The sequence below is a fragment of the Plectropomus leopardus genome, chromosome 19 (genome assembly GCF_008729295.1).
Source record: "Plectropomus leopardus isolate mb chromosome 19, YSFRI_Pleo_2.0, whole genome shotgun sequence".
NCBI classification, from domain to species: domain Eukaryota; kingdom Metazoa; phylum Chordata; class Actinopteri; order Perciformes; family Serranidae; genus Plectropomus; species Plectropomus leopardus.
In genome coordinates, this window is record NC_056481.1 from 28,707,092 (window position 1) to 28,725,256 (window position 18,165).

An 18,165-nucleotide genomic window follows, 5' to 3' on the forward strand; every position below is an offset into this window, starting at 1 on the left:
AATTCTCTCCAAGTATTGAAAAAGAAAGAGTAACTTTTCAAGAAACGCCCCACAAATTCCCCTCCCCAAAAAGTCTGTAATAGGTGACAAAAAATGATCTCAAAAATATTATATAAATATATCTAGATATAATCAAAACTATTGAAAATACCCATACAACTATATAAATATATTTAAATAATTATGTAAAAGTAGGTTGCAGAAATATCTGTATGTGTATTATATTTTTTTACTCCCTTTTAATTAAATACGTTAAAGTGAAAAACTTCAACAAAAAAAAAAAAATTATGTCTATTTCTATGTTTTTGCATATTTCCAGAAAATAATTTCTTACATTTTTTTTCAAGTAATTTTCTTGTAACATTTTAGTTTTTTCTTGAAGTTTTTTATATTTATGTATTTATTTAGCTGGGGGTTGCGTATTTTCATGTAAATTTTTACTAATTTCTTGCCTTTTTGAGAAATTTTGAGTCACTTTTTATTGATTTTTTGCCAATATTCTCACCATTTCTTATTAAGTCTTCCTATGTTGAAATCAATTTAAAAATAGACTCTACTCTAGAAAAAGGGACACAGTGTACAGTATGTAAAGGCTGCATGTTGAAACTGTTGCTGCTGGGTTCACACAAATAAAGCCCTTGGTGTCCTCTTGTCTGCACAGAGCAGCAACTGACTCACAACTGACTTTCAGAAGTATGGAGATACAAATGCTTGGTGCAGAAAAAGCACTGACAACCAATTGAGGACAGAAAGGAAGGACATAAACAGTATCTGAGACAGGAGGCATAATTGAAAACATGTTAAACAAAACACAAACAGCCCATGTGTGTTAAGTCTGTGTGTTTAAGATGTTTTTGTTTTTTTTTTGTTTTTTTTTTTAGTTTGCCATTTTGATTGGATTTTCAGCAGAAACATTATTGTGTGTGTGCATGTATCCAGAACAGCCCCCTGCTGAACAAAAGTGTCTGTGTGCAGAAGAAACACAACAGCAACTGCACCTCAACTGCAGATTCTACACCTGGTCCAGTTCATTATTCAGTGGGTCCTGAGACTTTTGGATAGTAACTAACAGCCCATCAGCGACTGAGGACTGTAGTGGAGAGCAAGGTTTACATTTTGGCATGTGTCATTCAGAAGTGGCCGTCCTGCCATGTTCTCACCTGATGCAATGCAGGTGAGATTATTATTTCTCCTCAACTACTCAACTTTTTTCCTGCTTCGGCCATGCTTGACACAACCTTCTACTGCCATTATTATGAGCCACGTCTCCACTATCAATAGACGCATGGGACTTTTATCAGAATCCACAATATTATCATACAGTGCATTTAGTAATTTTACAACTATTGTTATTGTAATATGACATGAATTTGTTTTCATTATTGCTGTGCATCTCTCCTCCTCTCGCCTTCTCTTACCTTTTTGTCATAATTGTAATTCAGTTGTTATTTATGACATCTATTGCACGTCTGTCCATCCTTGAAGATGGATCCCTCATTATCCGTCATTATTTCTTCCTTTTTTTTCCCTGTTACAGAGGTTCTTTTTGAGAGTTTTTCCTCAGACGATGTGAGGGTCTAAGGGCAGAGGGATGTCGTACACTGTAAAGTCCTGTGAGGCAAACCGTGTTTTGTGAAAATGGGCTTTATAAATAAAATTAACTTGACTTGACACACACACACACACACACACACACACACACACACAGTGGAAGGGTTGGAGCTATATATCAGATTAATGCCAGCCATTTAAAGGACGCTCACATACACACAGTTGTCACCATGCTGTGCTTGTGGCATGCATTTTTAATCAGAATAGGCCTTGCTCCACTGTTATCTGCCTCCTGCTCCTGGTTGGTTGTCCAACTAACACCAACAAGCGCTGCTGTCAGAGATGCTGTTTGGCTACATGAGCACTTTGGAAAATAAACCATTTTTCATTTTTCCATCTTTCTGTCCTTCATTGTCTTCAACTGTGTCTTGGGGACACAAATCTGTGTGTGTGTGTGTGTGTGTGTTTGTAGATATATCTGATGACAGTGCAGCAGCAGCAGCACCAGATGTTAATGTGATTTCGCATTACATGAGTGTCAGTCTCTGTCAGTGGACTGGAGCTGTCGCTGTGGTCACTGATGGGCTGGATGAAATATTATGTCCCTTTACTAACACACTCTTATCTCTGAATTATTAACTCTTGCCACTGTGACTGTAGATGGATCATCAAAATAATGAGCGGCTCTTTTTGTACTCCCAATCCATTCCATCTCAAAAATAAGAACCCAGATATTTAAAAAAAAACCTTTAAAAAATAATTATTTAATATTTTCTTTTGCAATGTTCTCGACTGTAAGCTGCTGCTCTAACAGAGGCCTTGCTCTTTTCTATTTTCTGTTATGATGAAAATGAGTTGGACTTACAAACCTATTTAACATTAATCTGTTTAACAACCAGCCCATTTTCATTTCAAACTCGTAAAACAGTGCCATTTTGACAGTGCTTTTGGCTTAAGGTGGTGTCCCATGTGCATGAAACCAGCATCAGGTTGAAACGCTGCTATTAACAACGTCATATAAGGAGTGCGAGAGCACCCATAGAGTGGGTGGGCGGGAGGGGTAGTGGATGAGTCCAACAAACCCAGTACTCTAATGTGGAACTTTGATGCCATGTATGTTTGCTATCTAAACATAACCATGTGCAGCAGACACAGAAGTCTATGACAAAGCAGCAATGTGTGTTGAATTGGAATGAGAATGTGTTGGCTATCCAGGCAGTTCTGGATGGAATTCTCTTCATGATAAAGTTATATATATATTATATATATATATAGATAGAGAGAGAGAGAGATCAAAAAAATGAGGAGAAATGTATTAATTTTAGATTGAAATTATTTTACAGAAAAAAAGTGGGAAAAATCATTCATAATAATCATCATACTATTTTTTTTTTATTAGCATATTCTTATTGTCATTTTTTTCATATTTTCCAGTCCATATATTTTTTAGTAATTTCTTACTAGTTTTCAGGCCATTTGTTGTTAAGTTACCTGTCACCCTCTCTCTTGCGTTTTAGAAAGAAATCAAGCCAATTTGTTAAGATTTTAAAGGGTTAATTTTAAATGTGCTAACATTGAAAACCACAGAAAATGTCCTACTGCAGATACAAATTACAAACATATTGAACTGTGATCTGATGGCATACACATGAATCAGTGGTGTGTCAAAATATCAAATGTTCAACATGAATCTGGTCTCTCTCTCTCTCTCTCTCTCTCCTCTCTCTCTCTCTCTCTCTCCCTGTTTGTGATGAATATTGTGAAGTGTGTGTTTGATGGCTAACCTTTTCCTCTTTGTGCTCTGCTTGTCTAACAGGGCAGCACAAACGTCCCCTCTCTCCAACCAGTTGGCTGTACATGGAGACCCCTAGTTGGGCAGGTGAGTGTGTGTGTGTGTGTGTGTGTGTGTGTGTGTGTGTGTGTATAAACATGTGTCTGTCTGTGCACCCCTGCTTTGATGCATACTACCAAACGACAGGACCACATCTGTACATTCCCACATCCAATGGGTTTACTGGTACATGTGCTCAGACATCTACAGCACAGCTACCCAGATGCGCGTATGTGTGTGTGTGTGTGTGTGTGTGTGTGTCAGTGGGCTGTCTTTGTGAGTGTGAGCGCACAGAGGGAGAATGTGCTGACTGCAGTGCTTTGGTTCTGGGCATGCCCATTAGAAGTGGCTATAAATCCTGAGCGCAGTGCTCTCACTGTGTCAGCAGTCCAGCCAATGAATGGATATTAAACGCCACAAAAAAGCCTCTTTAATTCTGCCTGCCTCTGCCACGCTGCTGTACACTTTCTCCCTCTTTCTCTCTATCTCGCTAGCTATCCATCCACCTTTCTTCTTTCTCTTGTTTTCTCTGCTCTTCCAGCCCTCTTCCCCCCTCTCCCTTCCTTTTTAATAATGAAATAAAAAAGAAGAAAAGGCTCCTTCAGCCCTGCCAGGCCTATTGGGGTGAAAACACCCACAGTTAAGACCCTGGTATCTATTATTCAGCACTAGCTTGGATGAAATATCATTTACAGCTAGTCATATTGGCTTTTTTATCTGAAATGTGGGCCAGTACATGCTCCCTCTCACTGTGTTTTTATCGTAGATTAGAAGAATGGATACACTGTTGTTGGAAGAGAGGGAGGATGAGAAAATTATTTTGTAAATGAAGAAGATGTAGCAGTGAAGATGTAGTAGCAGTTGTAAATCTTGCAGAGACATTTTGAAAGCAGAGATTGAATACTCAAATGTCTCCCGTTAAAATGTTAAGTGTTTGGCTCAGGCTGAGCCTTGAACTTGCGCAGTAGCTTTTGGATCTTAAACACAAAGTGTTTTGCCGTTATGTTTCCCAGTTTCCACTGTGTGCATGGTGTGTTTTAGTACAGACTCATAAATGCTGGCTGTAAACGCTCAGTCCTAATGTTACCCTGCACACTCCCTGCAACTCAGCGCTCGCTTCCAAACCTCTGTGCAGCTTGATCATAAAAAATGTATTATTATTTCGATTAAATTTGAGGTTCTGAAGCGTGACCCTGGCTATAGGTGTGGCCATCTGTCCTACCGGCACATCAATACCAATCTAATAGCAGGAGGAAAGATCAATTCCAACCAGCTTAGATATGTGCACAGATATGTACAAAGTTCATGTGGTTCCTCTGCAGCCTCTGCACCACGCCACTCAATACAATTTGAGATGCACACTTTTTGGTTCACCAAAAACATACCACAAATGGGGTGAGAATTAGGAAGTTGAATTGTAGATGTGCTTGGATACCACATACATGCATATATTAAATTATTATTAGAGGAGATAGGGGGCCTCATGCAACAACATTTTCTGGTGAGAGAAAAAAAATTGATAAATCAGCTCCAGATGCACCAAACATTCTTAACCATCCAAATCTGCTTTGACCAGCTGTGCTCAACGCTGAATCCCATAAGTCACCTGTTGGCACAGGTAACACCACCTAAACACTATATAAGGGAAGGTTTTGTGCTTTGTGCAAAGACACTGAAATTTTTATTCTGCAGTAGTAAAACTGATGTACTGTGAAATAAACGTACACAAAGTAAATGTGATTTCTCCAGTATGTCAGTACTGGTGTTGCTACAGGAAAATCAAAAACCCAACGATGACAAACATTTGTGCCGACAGCAGTGGTGAATGAAGTATTCAGGTCTGTAACTTAAGTAAAAGTTGTTATACTACATTGTAAAAATATTATATATACTAAATACTAAATATTAAATAAATAGTAGTAAAAGCTATGCATTAAAAAATACTGCAAAAGTACAATCAGGGAAATTTAATGTATTAAAAGTAAAAGTACTCATTCAGAAAATTTTAAATAAACTGAATAAATGATTTCTCATGTGAGAAGCTGGAACCATTACGCTGTTTGCATGAAAAATGACTTATATTATTATAGAAATAGTTGCCTATTATTTTTCTTTTTTTTTATTATTATCAGTTAACTAATGTTATCAGCTGCACTTGTATATTTTCATATGATGTGTGTGCAAAAATCTTAATTTGTAAAGAAACTATTGAAGTATCGAATAATAGTAGTAGAGTAAAAAGTACAATATTTCCCTCTGCAGTGTAGTGGAGTAGAATTGGAGAGTGAAATGAGATTAAAAATACTCAAGCAGTAAAAGTACCTCATATTTGTACTTTAGTACAGTACTTGAGTAAATGTATTTAGTTACATTCCAGCTCTGGTCGGCAGAGGGACACACAAACTTTAATTACAGTGATAGGGATCAATGGACCAAGTATAGTCATATGTTACTCAAATGTTAAATTTATTTTTTTCTTGTGCTTGACAACAATTTGTGGGTCTGTGAAAATGAGATGTTTTCCCTGTATCTTGGTAAGAGTGCTCTCAACCACTCATGCATTTTTCTCTAACAAAAATGAGGGGTAATTTGTTTGTATATGGTTTCTGGCATGAGACCCAATGTTTTCAACATTTTAGAGAAAGCACCATACAGCACACTTATGATATAGTTTTCAGCAGAAATCTGTTTAATCAATGTGTGCCAGGAAAGAGTGACAGGAATTTATAATACATATAATAAGATGGATTACACATGCACACACACACAGTTCCTCCACCCTCTTCATAATATCAGTTACAGCACGGCCTGGTTTAGCTTCTATCAGTGTTCGTCAACAGGCCTTGAGGCCCAATCAGGGGTCTGCAGCCCAATCACACTGACATGGCAGCTATTTGGAAATTGGTGCATAGCTCAATGAGAGGATTATTGTTGGAGAGAGCTGCAGCTCATTGAAGCTCCATGATGAGATGTGTGGTGGTAATATAGTACAAGAGCCGTTGTGGCAAAAATTGTGTTTCATGTGCACCGATGTATGGGGTTGATATTGGCCTGTAATTGAATCCTGGTATCAGGAGAACCCAAATCAGTTTTTGTTGTTTTTAAGCTATTTGAGTTTTGATTAAAAAAAAAAAAGAGTCAGTTCTACCAATTACTGTTTTTACCCTCTTTTTTCTTACACCTTAGTCAGTCTTGAGGGCATGACAAAACAAACAAACAAAAAATCTAAAAAATAGTTTGGAATCTACTCCCTTTGAACCCTGGATCAGCATCACTTTTCTTGACTAAACCTTTAAACCCTGAGCAAATTGGTTTGATTTCCTTCAAAAACATGAGAAAAAAGAGAATTAGCAACTTGGTGAAAAATGTTCCAGGAATTGAAAGAAATTAATAGATTTAGAAAAAAATGTTTTTAAAAAAAGCTAAAGGAACATATCTAGGAAAAAGAAAAAAAAATAGGTAAAAACTACATTTAAGGTTAATGATCATAATTACATATCTAAAATTATATTACAGAATTATTTTCATTTTTAAGCACCGTTTCTTTCATGGTAACTTTCATGTCCTTTTATTAATTATTTGCTCATTTTTGAGTCATTTCTTCTTTTGTTGCTCATTGCCTTCCTCCCACCCAGGATTAAAGGCTGCACCCTCACACCCTTTTTCTTCCAAGTTGGAATGACCAGCTTCCAGAGCAATGCAACCCTTTTTCAGAAATTGTTGGAATGTAATGTTCTCTGTCATTGCTATGATAGTTGCTATGCTAACCCCATGTTTAACATACAGGCTTTTGAATCATTGTCTTTGGGTTTTGTCACCACATTTCTCAACACAAAAAAACAAGTGTCCTTCATAACATAACAATACGATTGGTTAAGTCTGTCAGTTTAAATGATTGAGAGCAATAATATCCAGTGTGGATAGCAGAAGGCTACATTACCCATAATCCTAAAATACTGTTGCAACCACCATTGAAAACAATAGAAAACACTGCAATCCAACAATTCTCTGTCTCGAAATAATCTTTGTAGTAATTTACAAATTTAAGATTGCATATATTCACTGAACATAGATTATGAAAATAAAATATACATTTCTCATGGAAATATTGTCAAATGTATTTTAATAGTGAAACTATTAAAATAGTAAAAAAAAAAAAAACTATGGTAAAAAAATGCAGTGGCAGTCTTTGCCATGCTTAGGTAACACACATCTTGATATGAGACTGGGATGAAGGAAGCACTCCAACCAATGGAACAGCCATCAGGGTTCAGTATCCTGCACTTTGACATTAGTAGACAACCCACACTACCTCCTGAGTCACAACTGCTCAATATATATGCCATTTATTCTGACAAGGTCAAATGCTCTATCTCACATTGTTAATAAAAGTGAAAAAAATGTGTGTATCTGGCCTGTGTTTTGGATCTCACCATGAAAATCACCATGAAAATCAGGCCAATAGTTTTTTGGTAATCCTGCTGACAAACCTTGGCGGAGATAATGACGTGAACTTGGGGCCATAGGTATATTCTGAGGGGTCCAGTTGCTGCAGATTTATGGGCTTAGACAAAAATGCATGTGTTTTGATGTAAACATTATATGTTTTTTCCTTTTACCTCCCATCAAATCTTGACATGTGTGGCATTTTGGAGTACTGTGATATACATGCATGCTGTGACAGAGGTGTTTCCAGTCAAGTGCAGTGTAACATTCCAGCCTCATTCCCAACTCGTAAAATACAGTGCTGTGGTGACAGTGCTTTTGGTGTAAGTTTACAGCGTCAAAAGGCATCTTTCGTGTGTCCATGAAATGCTGCTGGACGGCATCAGGTAAGAATCCAGCCAGACAGATCCTTTCATGGTGTTAATATATGCCGTTGGATGGCCAGATAGCACCAACAACATTATATAAGGAGTGTGAGAATGGGTGGATGGGCCCAGAAAACAATAGAGATTTATTTTGGAGTCCTCTGTTCACCTCCTGTCTAAATGTGATGTTTTTTTCTACACCTTACCATGTAAAAGTCCAAAGGTTACTAGAAGAGGGTAATTTTTTTTCTTATCCTCCTGGAATGATTAACTGTACACTCACTGTCTGAAGCCTTCATCTGTGGTGAGTTTTCTAAACAACTCCACTCCTCTTGCACCCAGTGCCGACCGTCAGAGACACATGGGACAGTTGTACAGTATATGCTTGTAAAATACGTGTGGCTTGATCCAAACGGAGAGACATTCAGCGGGATCAGTATTGACTGATCACTGGACATACAAACCAATCCAAACTGTACCTGTGACACTGATTGCTCAGGGCCGATTGATCCGTGCTGATTGGTGGAATTCAACCCCATAGTCATTTGTTAATGTTAGTGAAGCTGAAAGAGTTTGTTTCCTCCTCATTAAAAATTAAAGATTGGCCTTAATGGTGATAGCACAAAGCGAGCTGTTAAAACCACCCTTACATTATTAACACAGATAAACACTAGCATCTGGGGCTAAAGAGGAAAGATCTCTGCGATGATGATTTTACCAACACACACACACACACACACACACACACACACACACACACACACACACACACACATAAGCGTGACCATACACTGCAGATATCTCAGTTCAGTCCCAGGTGGGGTGTATGCGCTTAAACTCATCATCAAAAAAGGTTGAACAGGCTCAATAGACGCACACTGTGATCAGTGTGGATTAATCAGCTCTTATTGTAAAGACACAAACACACAGACAGAGATAGCTCAGGAGTGTAAATGGTGAAGGTTCTCTTTGTATTTGTTAAAGTGATGTCCAGTGTCTCTGAGCTGCTTGTAACACTCCCAGAAAGGCCATTACAATTAAAGGAGCGCTGGCCGGAGCGAAGGGAAATGGAGATGAGTGTGACGACAGTAAAAGAGGGATGTCAGCACAAAGAGTGGCAGAGATGCTTTTAGCCTCTCTCCGCAGGAGTAATGTTCAATTACTGCTCCGTTTGAGGCTGCTGCCTCACACTGTCATCAGCACACAGGCACCAGGTTATGGCCCTCTGCAATGGGCCGATTGTCAGCTACCATGGATCACAATAAGCAAGAGAGTCCTCTGGGCCATCTGGAGAAGATGGGCATTTCACATTGAATATTCATGTTGTTTTACTGGTTATAATAGGCTGGAGAACCCTTTACATCTCCAATAGCACACTCAGACAAGCTCAGAGCTGTTTTTCAACGCTGTGGATCATATCTTTGCGAACAGTTTACCTCAGTTCAGTCCTTTATTTGGCTCTCCTGAGTTTACACATGTCAAAGGAAAAAGAGTAGATAAGAGTGCATAGAGGTGTTGGTGTTTCATCCTCTGACTCTGACCAGCAGGTGGTACCAGATATTTAACTTTCTTTTCTTTCTCTTTTTCTCTATGTCATCCCACCGCTCTCTTGCACTTTGAACTATGTCACAGTTGCAAAATTGTTGAAAAATGCTGCACTGAAACATGTCAAAGCAGTGAATCCTTGTCAGTGGATGTCTGGTGCTGTTTAGGGAAATGACTGCAGACTGCCTTCCTGTCCAGACGTCGGCGGCATGAAATTCCATCTGGCTGGGAGTGATTTCTGCCTCCGGCTTTTGATTCTGTCCTTGTTGGTCAGTAATCTACAGAGTCGGAAAAAGAGAACAAAAGAGGAGAGCATTTGTTTCTGCTCTCATATATCAGTCACTATATGCGTACTATCAATTTATAGCACATTTTTAGTCATTTTTTTGTGTGTGTGTGTGTGCCTGTACTCGTAGTATGACTGAATATTTTTAATAAAGATGTTTGTTTGTTTGTTTTTTGTTTTTTAACAGGTATTATTGTCATAGTTTGGGAAATGTTCCTATTGGTTTTAAACTCCCTCTCTGGGAATAAAATTAACACTGTGTCATGGACTCACACCAAAAGCACTGTCAAAGCAGCTCTAGTGTTTGGAATGAGAACTGGCTGGGTGCCTTTGGGCCTTTTGGTGCCCTTGGTGTCAATAGCACATGCTGAGGGATGTGACAAAGCATTTGTATTTGACAACCTGGGAATTACAAAAGGGCTGGTTAATGGCAGAGTTTTTGGGATGTTATCACTGGAATGTAATTTGCATATGACAGCATTACAATTGTTCACTTACACAGTCACAGTTTTGTTGTTGTTTGTTGTTTTGTTTTTTGTTTTTTAAATCAAAGTCCCACTTTATCAAACTATCAAAACCACTAATGTTAATTGTTGTTGTTTTTAGCTGGTTATTTTTATATTGTAATACACCATTAAGCAGATATTTTTATTAATCAAATCTGATTGTATTTTTGAAAGAATTAACCCATACAAAAAAAAAAAAAAGTCATTAGCCATTTGACAGCATGTTGTAATTCAAGCATGGGATACTCACATGATTATGCACTTACACACACTCACACTCTCCAACATGTATGCCAAAAATGCAGCTTTTCAGTCCATTGTGCTGAGGCTGCTTGTTACCTGTTTAATGACCAGCAGCAGGATGGGGTCATAAATATATGAAAGTGTGTGTGCATGCACACACACCTACAAATGTGCTGACCATCTAACCATTAAATGAGTGAAAGGGCATGTTTGCAGGCACTGCCATTACAACATAACACACAGACACTGTGCTTTCTGTCCTCTAATTTAGAATCCATCACAGGAGTAAAACTATAAGCTTTTGAAATATCTTAAAACAATGCTACAATGATGTTCAACAGATGCTTTTAGATCTTCAGGTAGGAAACTTCCACCTCCACTCCTTCTAAAACCTGTTCTTCCCCAGCTCCCTCTCTGTCTCATTCCCTTCTATGTCTCTCTCTCTCTCTCTCTCTCTCTCTCTCTGTCTCTCTCTTTCTTTATTCTCTCATTCATCATGTTGTCAACAGCACAGCTACTTTTGTGAAATGGAGAAAAATGTTTAAGTCAGCTTTTCTCTGTGTCTCTCCCTCCCTCATCCCTCATGACCATCTAGATATGTGTATGTGGCTGTCTACATACAGTATGTGAGTGTGTATGTGTGTGTGTTTGCATGTATGAGGAGGGCAGACGGGAATAATTTCTGCTCAGTGGAAAGCACTTTACATATGAAGACCCATATGGGATTTGGCTGCAGATGCAGAGTTGCCCGTTATTAATGAATCGACTCACATTTGTTGCCTTAGACTTCATGTAGAGAGAACTATGAATGGATTACATGCCCACGCACACACACACACACACACACACACACACACACACACACACATACACACATTTATGCAGTATTGTGTGTGTCGTTTTTCTACAGAAGAAATTTTGCCTATATGGTATCATTGCACAACTCATATCACAGAAAAACAGACAAAGGCAGGAAGGCTGTTATACAAATATAAAAGTGTGCTCTTCATCTCCCCATATGTCACGTCCACTTAGCCCTGATTTGGTGTGAATGCTACTGTTGTCTTGTGGGAAGATGTGTGCGAATGTGTGTGTGTGTTTGTGTGCGTGTGTTTGTTTGTGTAAAAAAGTGAGAGAAAATTTGCCCTGCGTGTTATTTAGGTGCCCATATTGCTTTTTCCTCCCTCTCTGATACCAATAAGTGACACATAACTTCCACTTCCACTTTAAACAGATCTATTGCTTTCAATTTAGGGTGTGTGTGTGTGTATGTGTGTGTCTGTGTGTGTGTGTGTGTGTGTGTGCGTGTGTGTGTGTGTGTGTATGCATACTTATTCATTGATGTCTCTGTGTATGACTGTATGTGATAATATGACTTTAATGAAAATAGCATCTTCTATGTGATAAATGGAGTGTGTCTTGGTGGAGCCATGGTTGTGTCATGGCATTTTAGATTAAATCCATGATATCAATTAGGGTCTTCTCTGATTGGCTGAAATCTAACAGGGGCTGTTATTAATGAGACATCCTGCAATAGCTCTTGATTTAGGATGGCCATGAGCTGCTCACTTAATGTTTTGTGTAGATAGAGTATGTTTTCATATCACATCAAATTATATCAGCATGGTAACCTCCATTTTTGTCCTTCGTGTCCAGGGGAATTTTACACTTGTAATATAAAATATACAATCTCACCATTTCACATCCTCTGCTGCTAACCATATTACATCTAATACAGTGACAATGTGAATTATAACCCTTTTTTACATGAGCAAAGGAAGTCCTGTGACACTGGTACATAGCAGAGACTGTTGAAAATAATCGACCTAGCTACTGTCATCATTTGTTGTTTTGTGCACTTTCATTTTAAAAACACAAGTTTGGCATTTTGGTTGACGCCATCTTGGATGGCGGCGCATGTAGATGCAGCAGCCTGTAGCTCCTCGAATCCTTGCTATTTTTTGCTTTATTTTTCTGTTTTTTCAGCACCATGGCCCCTTCTGCTGGGGCATAACTTTTCTGCGATGGGGAGGCGCTTGTCAGCTTGGGAGGGGTTGTGTGGGGTTTGGACTGGGTGCAGCAGAGCCCTGGAAGAAACCCCGCCAGTGGCGTGCGCCAGGCAGCCGGTCAGGCTGGAGGGGAAGGACGTAACCAGGGGCACTGCACGGAGAGAGGGAGAGGGCATGCATTAGGAAGAGGCTGGCCTGACTTAGACCAGGAGCTGTTCCTCTACCAGGCCTTCCTCTGGCTGGTGTCCGGTCGTGGGAGAGTGGAGTGGATGGGGTGCGATTGGGGCTCACTTGACGGTGGGAGATCAGGGACTGCTCTGTGTAAATCTTCGAAGGTGGACCTTGTTAGGAGCCATAAAGACACAAGACTCAAATTGCAAATTCAAAAAATGCACTGCACTAATTGAATGATGCCATCAGCAGCAACACGCCCGAGCAACCGGATGAAATCTTCATAGTAGCTGGTGAACTCACACTCCAAAGAGGTAGCAAGATCATACAAATGTAATTTCGCTTTTTAAACTTTGTTTAGAAAAATACTCATAAATCTACCTTCTACCTTCTTCTATAGTATGTCAAATGCAGTATGCCAAAAATACCAGGATGTTCAACTACATCCGGTTGGATGTTGCAGTATGTTCCAGCATGCTTTCCTGGCTATTCTTACCCACAATACTCGGCGCAAACCAAACAACTTTTTTTTATGGTGGCCAATATAGTACAATTCATTTTCATGAACTGAAAACACATTACAATAGTAAAGCCAACAATAAGTTACACCATCACTCTCTGTGAGTCTGGGGTTGGGCCATGGTGATGTTACCTAACCAATGTTGTCACCATGGTAACGACTTGTCAACTGACAATATCCACCTGTCATTCAAAGCTGCTGCCACCTTAATTATGCATTACTTTAAGCCTTAATAACATTTAAACACATGATACAAAAACACACCCCCATGCAGCTGTCATGATGCTGATATTAGCTAGCTTGTTGTAGTTGTTGTTGTTGTTTTTTTTTTTTTTCATTTTTGTTTCTTTTCACCGAAACCAAGATATTTGCCTAACCCTAACTAGGTAAAACGTGTGCCTGGATTTAAACAAATCATAAGGGAATGGAAAGAAAGCAATTATGTCATTACAGAATAATAACAGTAGATCATATCAGAAGACAATCATACAGTATGTGTAGAGTAACCAAAACGACCTTTTTATTTATTTATTTTATTTTTAATTCTTTTTTCATGCAATTTTATGAGGTGGGGGGTCAGCAGGGGAGGCTCACCTAAGGCACCAAAAGTGCTAGAACTGTCTCCCTGAGCTGTACACCCCTACATCAGCATCATCAGTGAAAAATGGAACAGCTTTAATCCCTTTAAAACCTGACAATATTGGCTTGGTTTCTTTTAAAAACAAGGCAGGAAGGCAATGAGAAACAAAGGAATAAATGACACAAACATTAGTAGGAAATTTTTAAAAAAGTACAAGAAAAGTGCCTTTAAATTAGTTAAAAAAAATTAAAAAAAATAAAACATACTTAAAAAAAGAGAAGAAGAAAGTGAAAGTGAAAAAACAAACAAATAAGGAAATATGAAGTATTTACCAGTTTCTTTCTTTTTTCCTTAGACATTTTTCCCAAGCCTGTTATTTTAAAAAAAGTTTTCTAAATCTACTTTTATTTCTATTTCTTTAATTTAATTTCTTACAGAGTGTCTCGTTGCCTTTTTCCCAAGTTTTTGAAAGAAATCACATCAATTTGCTCAGGGTTCAAAGGTTTAAATACATGTGAAGGGTATCTGAAAGCAGCATAAGAAAAGTGATGCTGCTCCAGGTTTCAAAGGGTTGATGTAGCCAATCTGGGCCATCAGTTCATGATATTATGGTACTTTTCCACTACATGGTACCATGTAGTACCTGTTATTTTTTACTGAGACACTGCTGTGTTTCCTGCCAAGATTGTGCCACCAAAACAGGGTATTTTAAACCAAAACCTGATTTTTTCCTAACCATAACCAAGTGTTTTTTGTGCCTTAACCTAACCACATGTTAACCGTGTTAAAATGTAAAGAAAAACATGAAGTTTCTATGTATCCGCTACATAAAAATGAACAAACATAACACCTCTGTGCTTTGCAGAAACATACCAAGCCAACATTTATTTCAGTGATTGGGTTATATTCTTTCTGATACTCTGTCACTGTCACAGGTCCCTTATCTTGGCCTGGTCATGGGGCGCTGCATTGCTGAATGCATCTGTCTCAATATCCGGTGGACATGGGCTAGGGTCTGATGTTATAGAAGTATAAATTGTAGTGGACTGCCTTGGCATGGTCTTTTCATTTTCCCTTTGGTAAACTCCAGAGCTTAACATTCCCTATACAAGTGGGGGACACGTCAAGAGAAATTGTTTTATGAACCCAGATAAGTTAACAGAGGGTCCTAAATTAACTTTGTTGAGACTCCCCAGTGGACATCTGCAAATAGGTTGTGCTTTTAAGCCACGAGAGATGGTTGTTCTCATGTAGTTCCCAACAGGGTATTAAGACATCCAATTGACCTCTTGGGGTCACTCAGACATGCAAGAACAGTTGTTCATCACCCTTCTTTGACAAAAGGACTGAAGTTTGGTGTAGAGGACTGGATACATATTTCTAAGAATTTGAGAAGGGCCAACAAGATTAAATGATGATTCTCATTCTGAAATTTAATCCTCTGTCTGTAATAACCCTCTCTCTATTGCTTGAATGCCTCTCTGTCTTTGCTGTCTGATGACAAAAGATTCAGATGACAAAGGCAGGACATATTCTTAACTCTTTCTACATTCTTTTGTTAAGACCAGCATTTAACATGACCACTTGGACCAAAATTGTGAATTAAGAAAAACCTAGTTCCCTAGTCTTTCTCCTAGTAAGTCAAAGTTCATCTCTGTGTTTTAACGAGTAAGTAGAACCAACTCCCACCCATGTCTTTATTATTTAATTTGAGGGAGTTAGGTGAAATCATATTTTATTCCATACTGCCATCTAGTGTCCTTAGTTATGCGTAATTTCGTAATCAACTTTATAGTTCTATCTCTTTTGCATTCACTGTGTAATTCTAAATGGTAATCTTATATCTAAGTAATTACCAAGTTCTTTATAGTCAACTACTTTACATTACGTGTGATTACTTAATAAGATCAAACCAAGGATCTTCAAAGTTGTGTGTTACATTCATAGTTGACTTTAGGTCTCCTAGCATGTGTTTGTAATTACTGCAATGGGACGATAGTGGTGATGAGATACGTGACTTCATATGTAACTGGTCAAATTGAGTAATTCATCATAAAGTAGCTATGAGAAAAAAATGTCTCCTAAATCACGTTAGGTCCTCTCAAACTAAATGCCAGATGTGCGGTTGCTCGGCGCAAAGGTTCGCTACCCTGCCTCCCATTCGCACCCCAAAATTCACAGATTAAAACTTAGTGAGCTCTAAACTCGGGGCTTCTTTCTACTTTCCCTTTCACCATGGCGCTTCTCGCGTATCCTCGCTCACACCTTTTTTTTTTCTTCAGTTTTATAAGAGGAGCCGCAACTGCTCATCAGAACTTTGCTGAACTTTAACTTTTTTGAGTTTTTCTTTATACGCATTCTCGCATTTCTTTTCAAGTAAACTCAAAATAATAATTTAAAGTGACTTTGTCAGAACAACGGGACTACTTTTGATTATTTCTGCGAGTTTTAATTGAAAAGGACACTCCACAATTCGCCGTCAACCCTGCCATGGATCTAGAAGCAACACCTGCTGCACAAACTATCAGCATCCTTTGCCTGCCCTTTAAGACTTTGTTTAAAGACTTTACTAGTTTGCTGAGGCGGACACCGAGGCCAGTTAATGACCGCTACACACTGACTCCACCTGCCCGGCTGCCGGTGCCTTTCAGCGGGTCACCTCGTCTGGAAGACGAGCAGCAGCTCTCCACTGGAGTGAAGCAATGACCTGGACCTCCCTGGAGAAGTCTAATCAAGTCTGCAAAAGTAGGCAAAATAACATCTTTTAGTGATCAGAGTTGATGTTGAATAGCGAAGCTTTAATGCCAAATTCCTATATTCTAATTTAGCATTCAGCGCGCATCCACACCTAAGACGGTCACATATTTCTATCCATTATCATCCATAATTAATTATTTACATCACCTGAATATACATTACTTGTATTCCCCTTCATTTGTTTAATTTCATTTATATACTCATATAAACTAATTTATATACTCATCATTTTTTTAATTTGATTTAAGATTTTAATTATTTTAATTAATTATTTAATTAAGTCATTGTCTGTGGACATTATTTCATGAGAGAAACAAGATCAGTGTATACAGGATTAACGGTACAGATTGAGATGATTGAGATTGAGATTGATTAAAGTAATGACATGTTTTGAAATTGTTATAATTTAAAATGTATTTTTCTCCTAAATGGAGAATGGTGCCCCTTTTACTTTAACAATTGCAAAATCCTAATTCTAATGTAGTTATTAATAACTGCTACAAAACCAACAGTCACATCCTCACTGCACCTTTTGTTGCCATATTACATCCATACTGTATCCCCAAATCTCAAAACCGTGTGAGTGTGAGGAGGTTACCCTGGATAGGCCTTTCGTTTCCTCACCAGACATGTTGATAAAACTTTTTTAGAACTCTCTTAATCTTCATTAATGATTGAAGTAAAAATGGGGAAAAACTTAAATTTTTAAAATGTGAGATAAGGTCCTATCTGTGACTTCCACCTTTCTGCTCAGCTTGGGTTCAGTCAGGCGCTGTGAGAGGTTCTAGGCAATGTATGTTTTTAGCTGCTAGAGAGGGACTATGGGAGGATGGGCTAAAATGGATCGCCTCTCATTTCTGACTGCCCTGATAGCGGTGGGCAGCCCTCAAGCCATGCCAGCCAGGTCACTGCCAGCACCATTACCTTTTTAATTATGCCTCGTCTACTGGCTCCATGTGAAAGTCCCAGTGTTGCAGTATGAGGGGAAGAGTGCTTTAATAAATGTCAGGCCGGATCCTTATCGACGCCAGTGTGGTTCTGCTGCTTCATCATTTACACTGTAGCCTCAACTGTACTCTGCTGCAGTGGGTGTATGTGTGCAAAAGTAGTGTAAATGCATGTGCAATGTGTGCACACATCTTATTTCCACTCCTGCCTGTATGCTCTGCTCTCTTTCCACTGTTGATACAAATGTCCACTGGCAATGATTTAGTTATTTAGGTTGATTAAGATGACATATTTTTACTTACCTACAGTATGGGGGGTCAGGTGGTGGTGGTGGGGTGGGGGGATGTTGTGGGGGTATCATTCCTATGATTAAGTGTATACACTGCTCAAAAAAAATTAGGTGAACA

At 38.7% G+C, this 18,165-nt stretch overlaps 1 protein-coding gene across 1 annotated transcript in view; it reads left to right on the forward strand.

Annotated features, from left to right (window-relative positions):
* Positions 1-3,379: 3,379 nt before the first annotated feature.
* The window catches only part of LOC121958428 (RNA binding protein fox-1 homolog 3-like), a 518,131-nt gene continuing 503,345 nt past the window's right edge, over positions 3,380-18,165 (forward strand). The window contains exon 1 of the mRNA XM_042507330.1: positions 3,380-3,430. Within this exon, the coding sequence (XP_042363264.1) occupies positions 3,409-3,430 (22 nt within the window). The 5' untranslated portion in view covers positions 3,380-3,408. The remainder of the gene's footprint in view (positions 3,431-18,165) is intronic.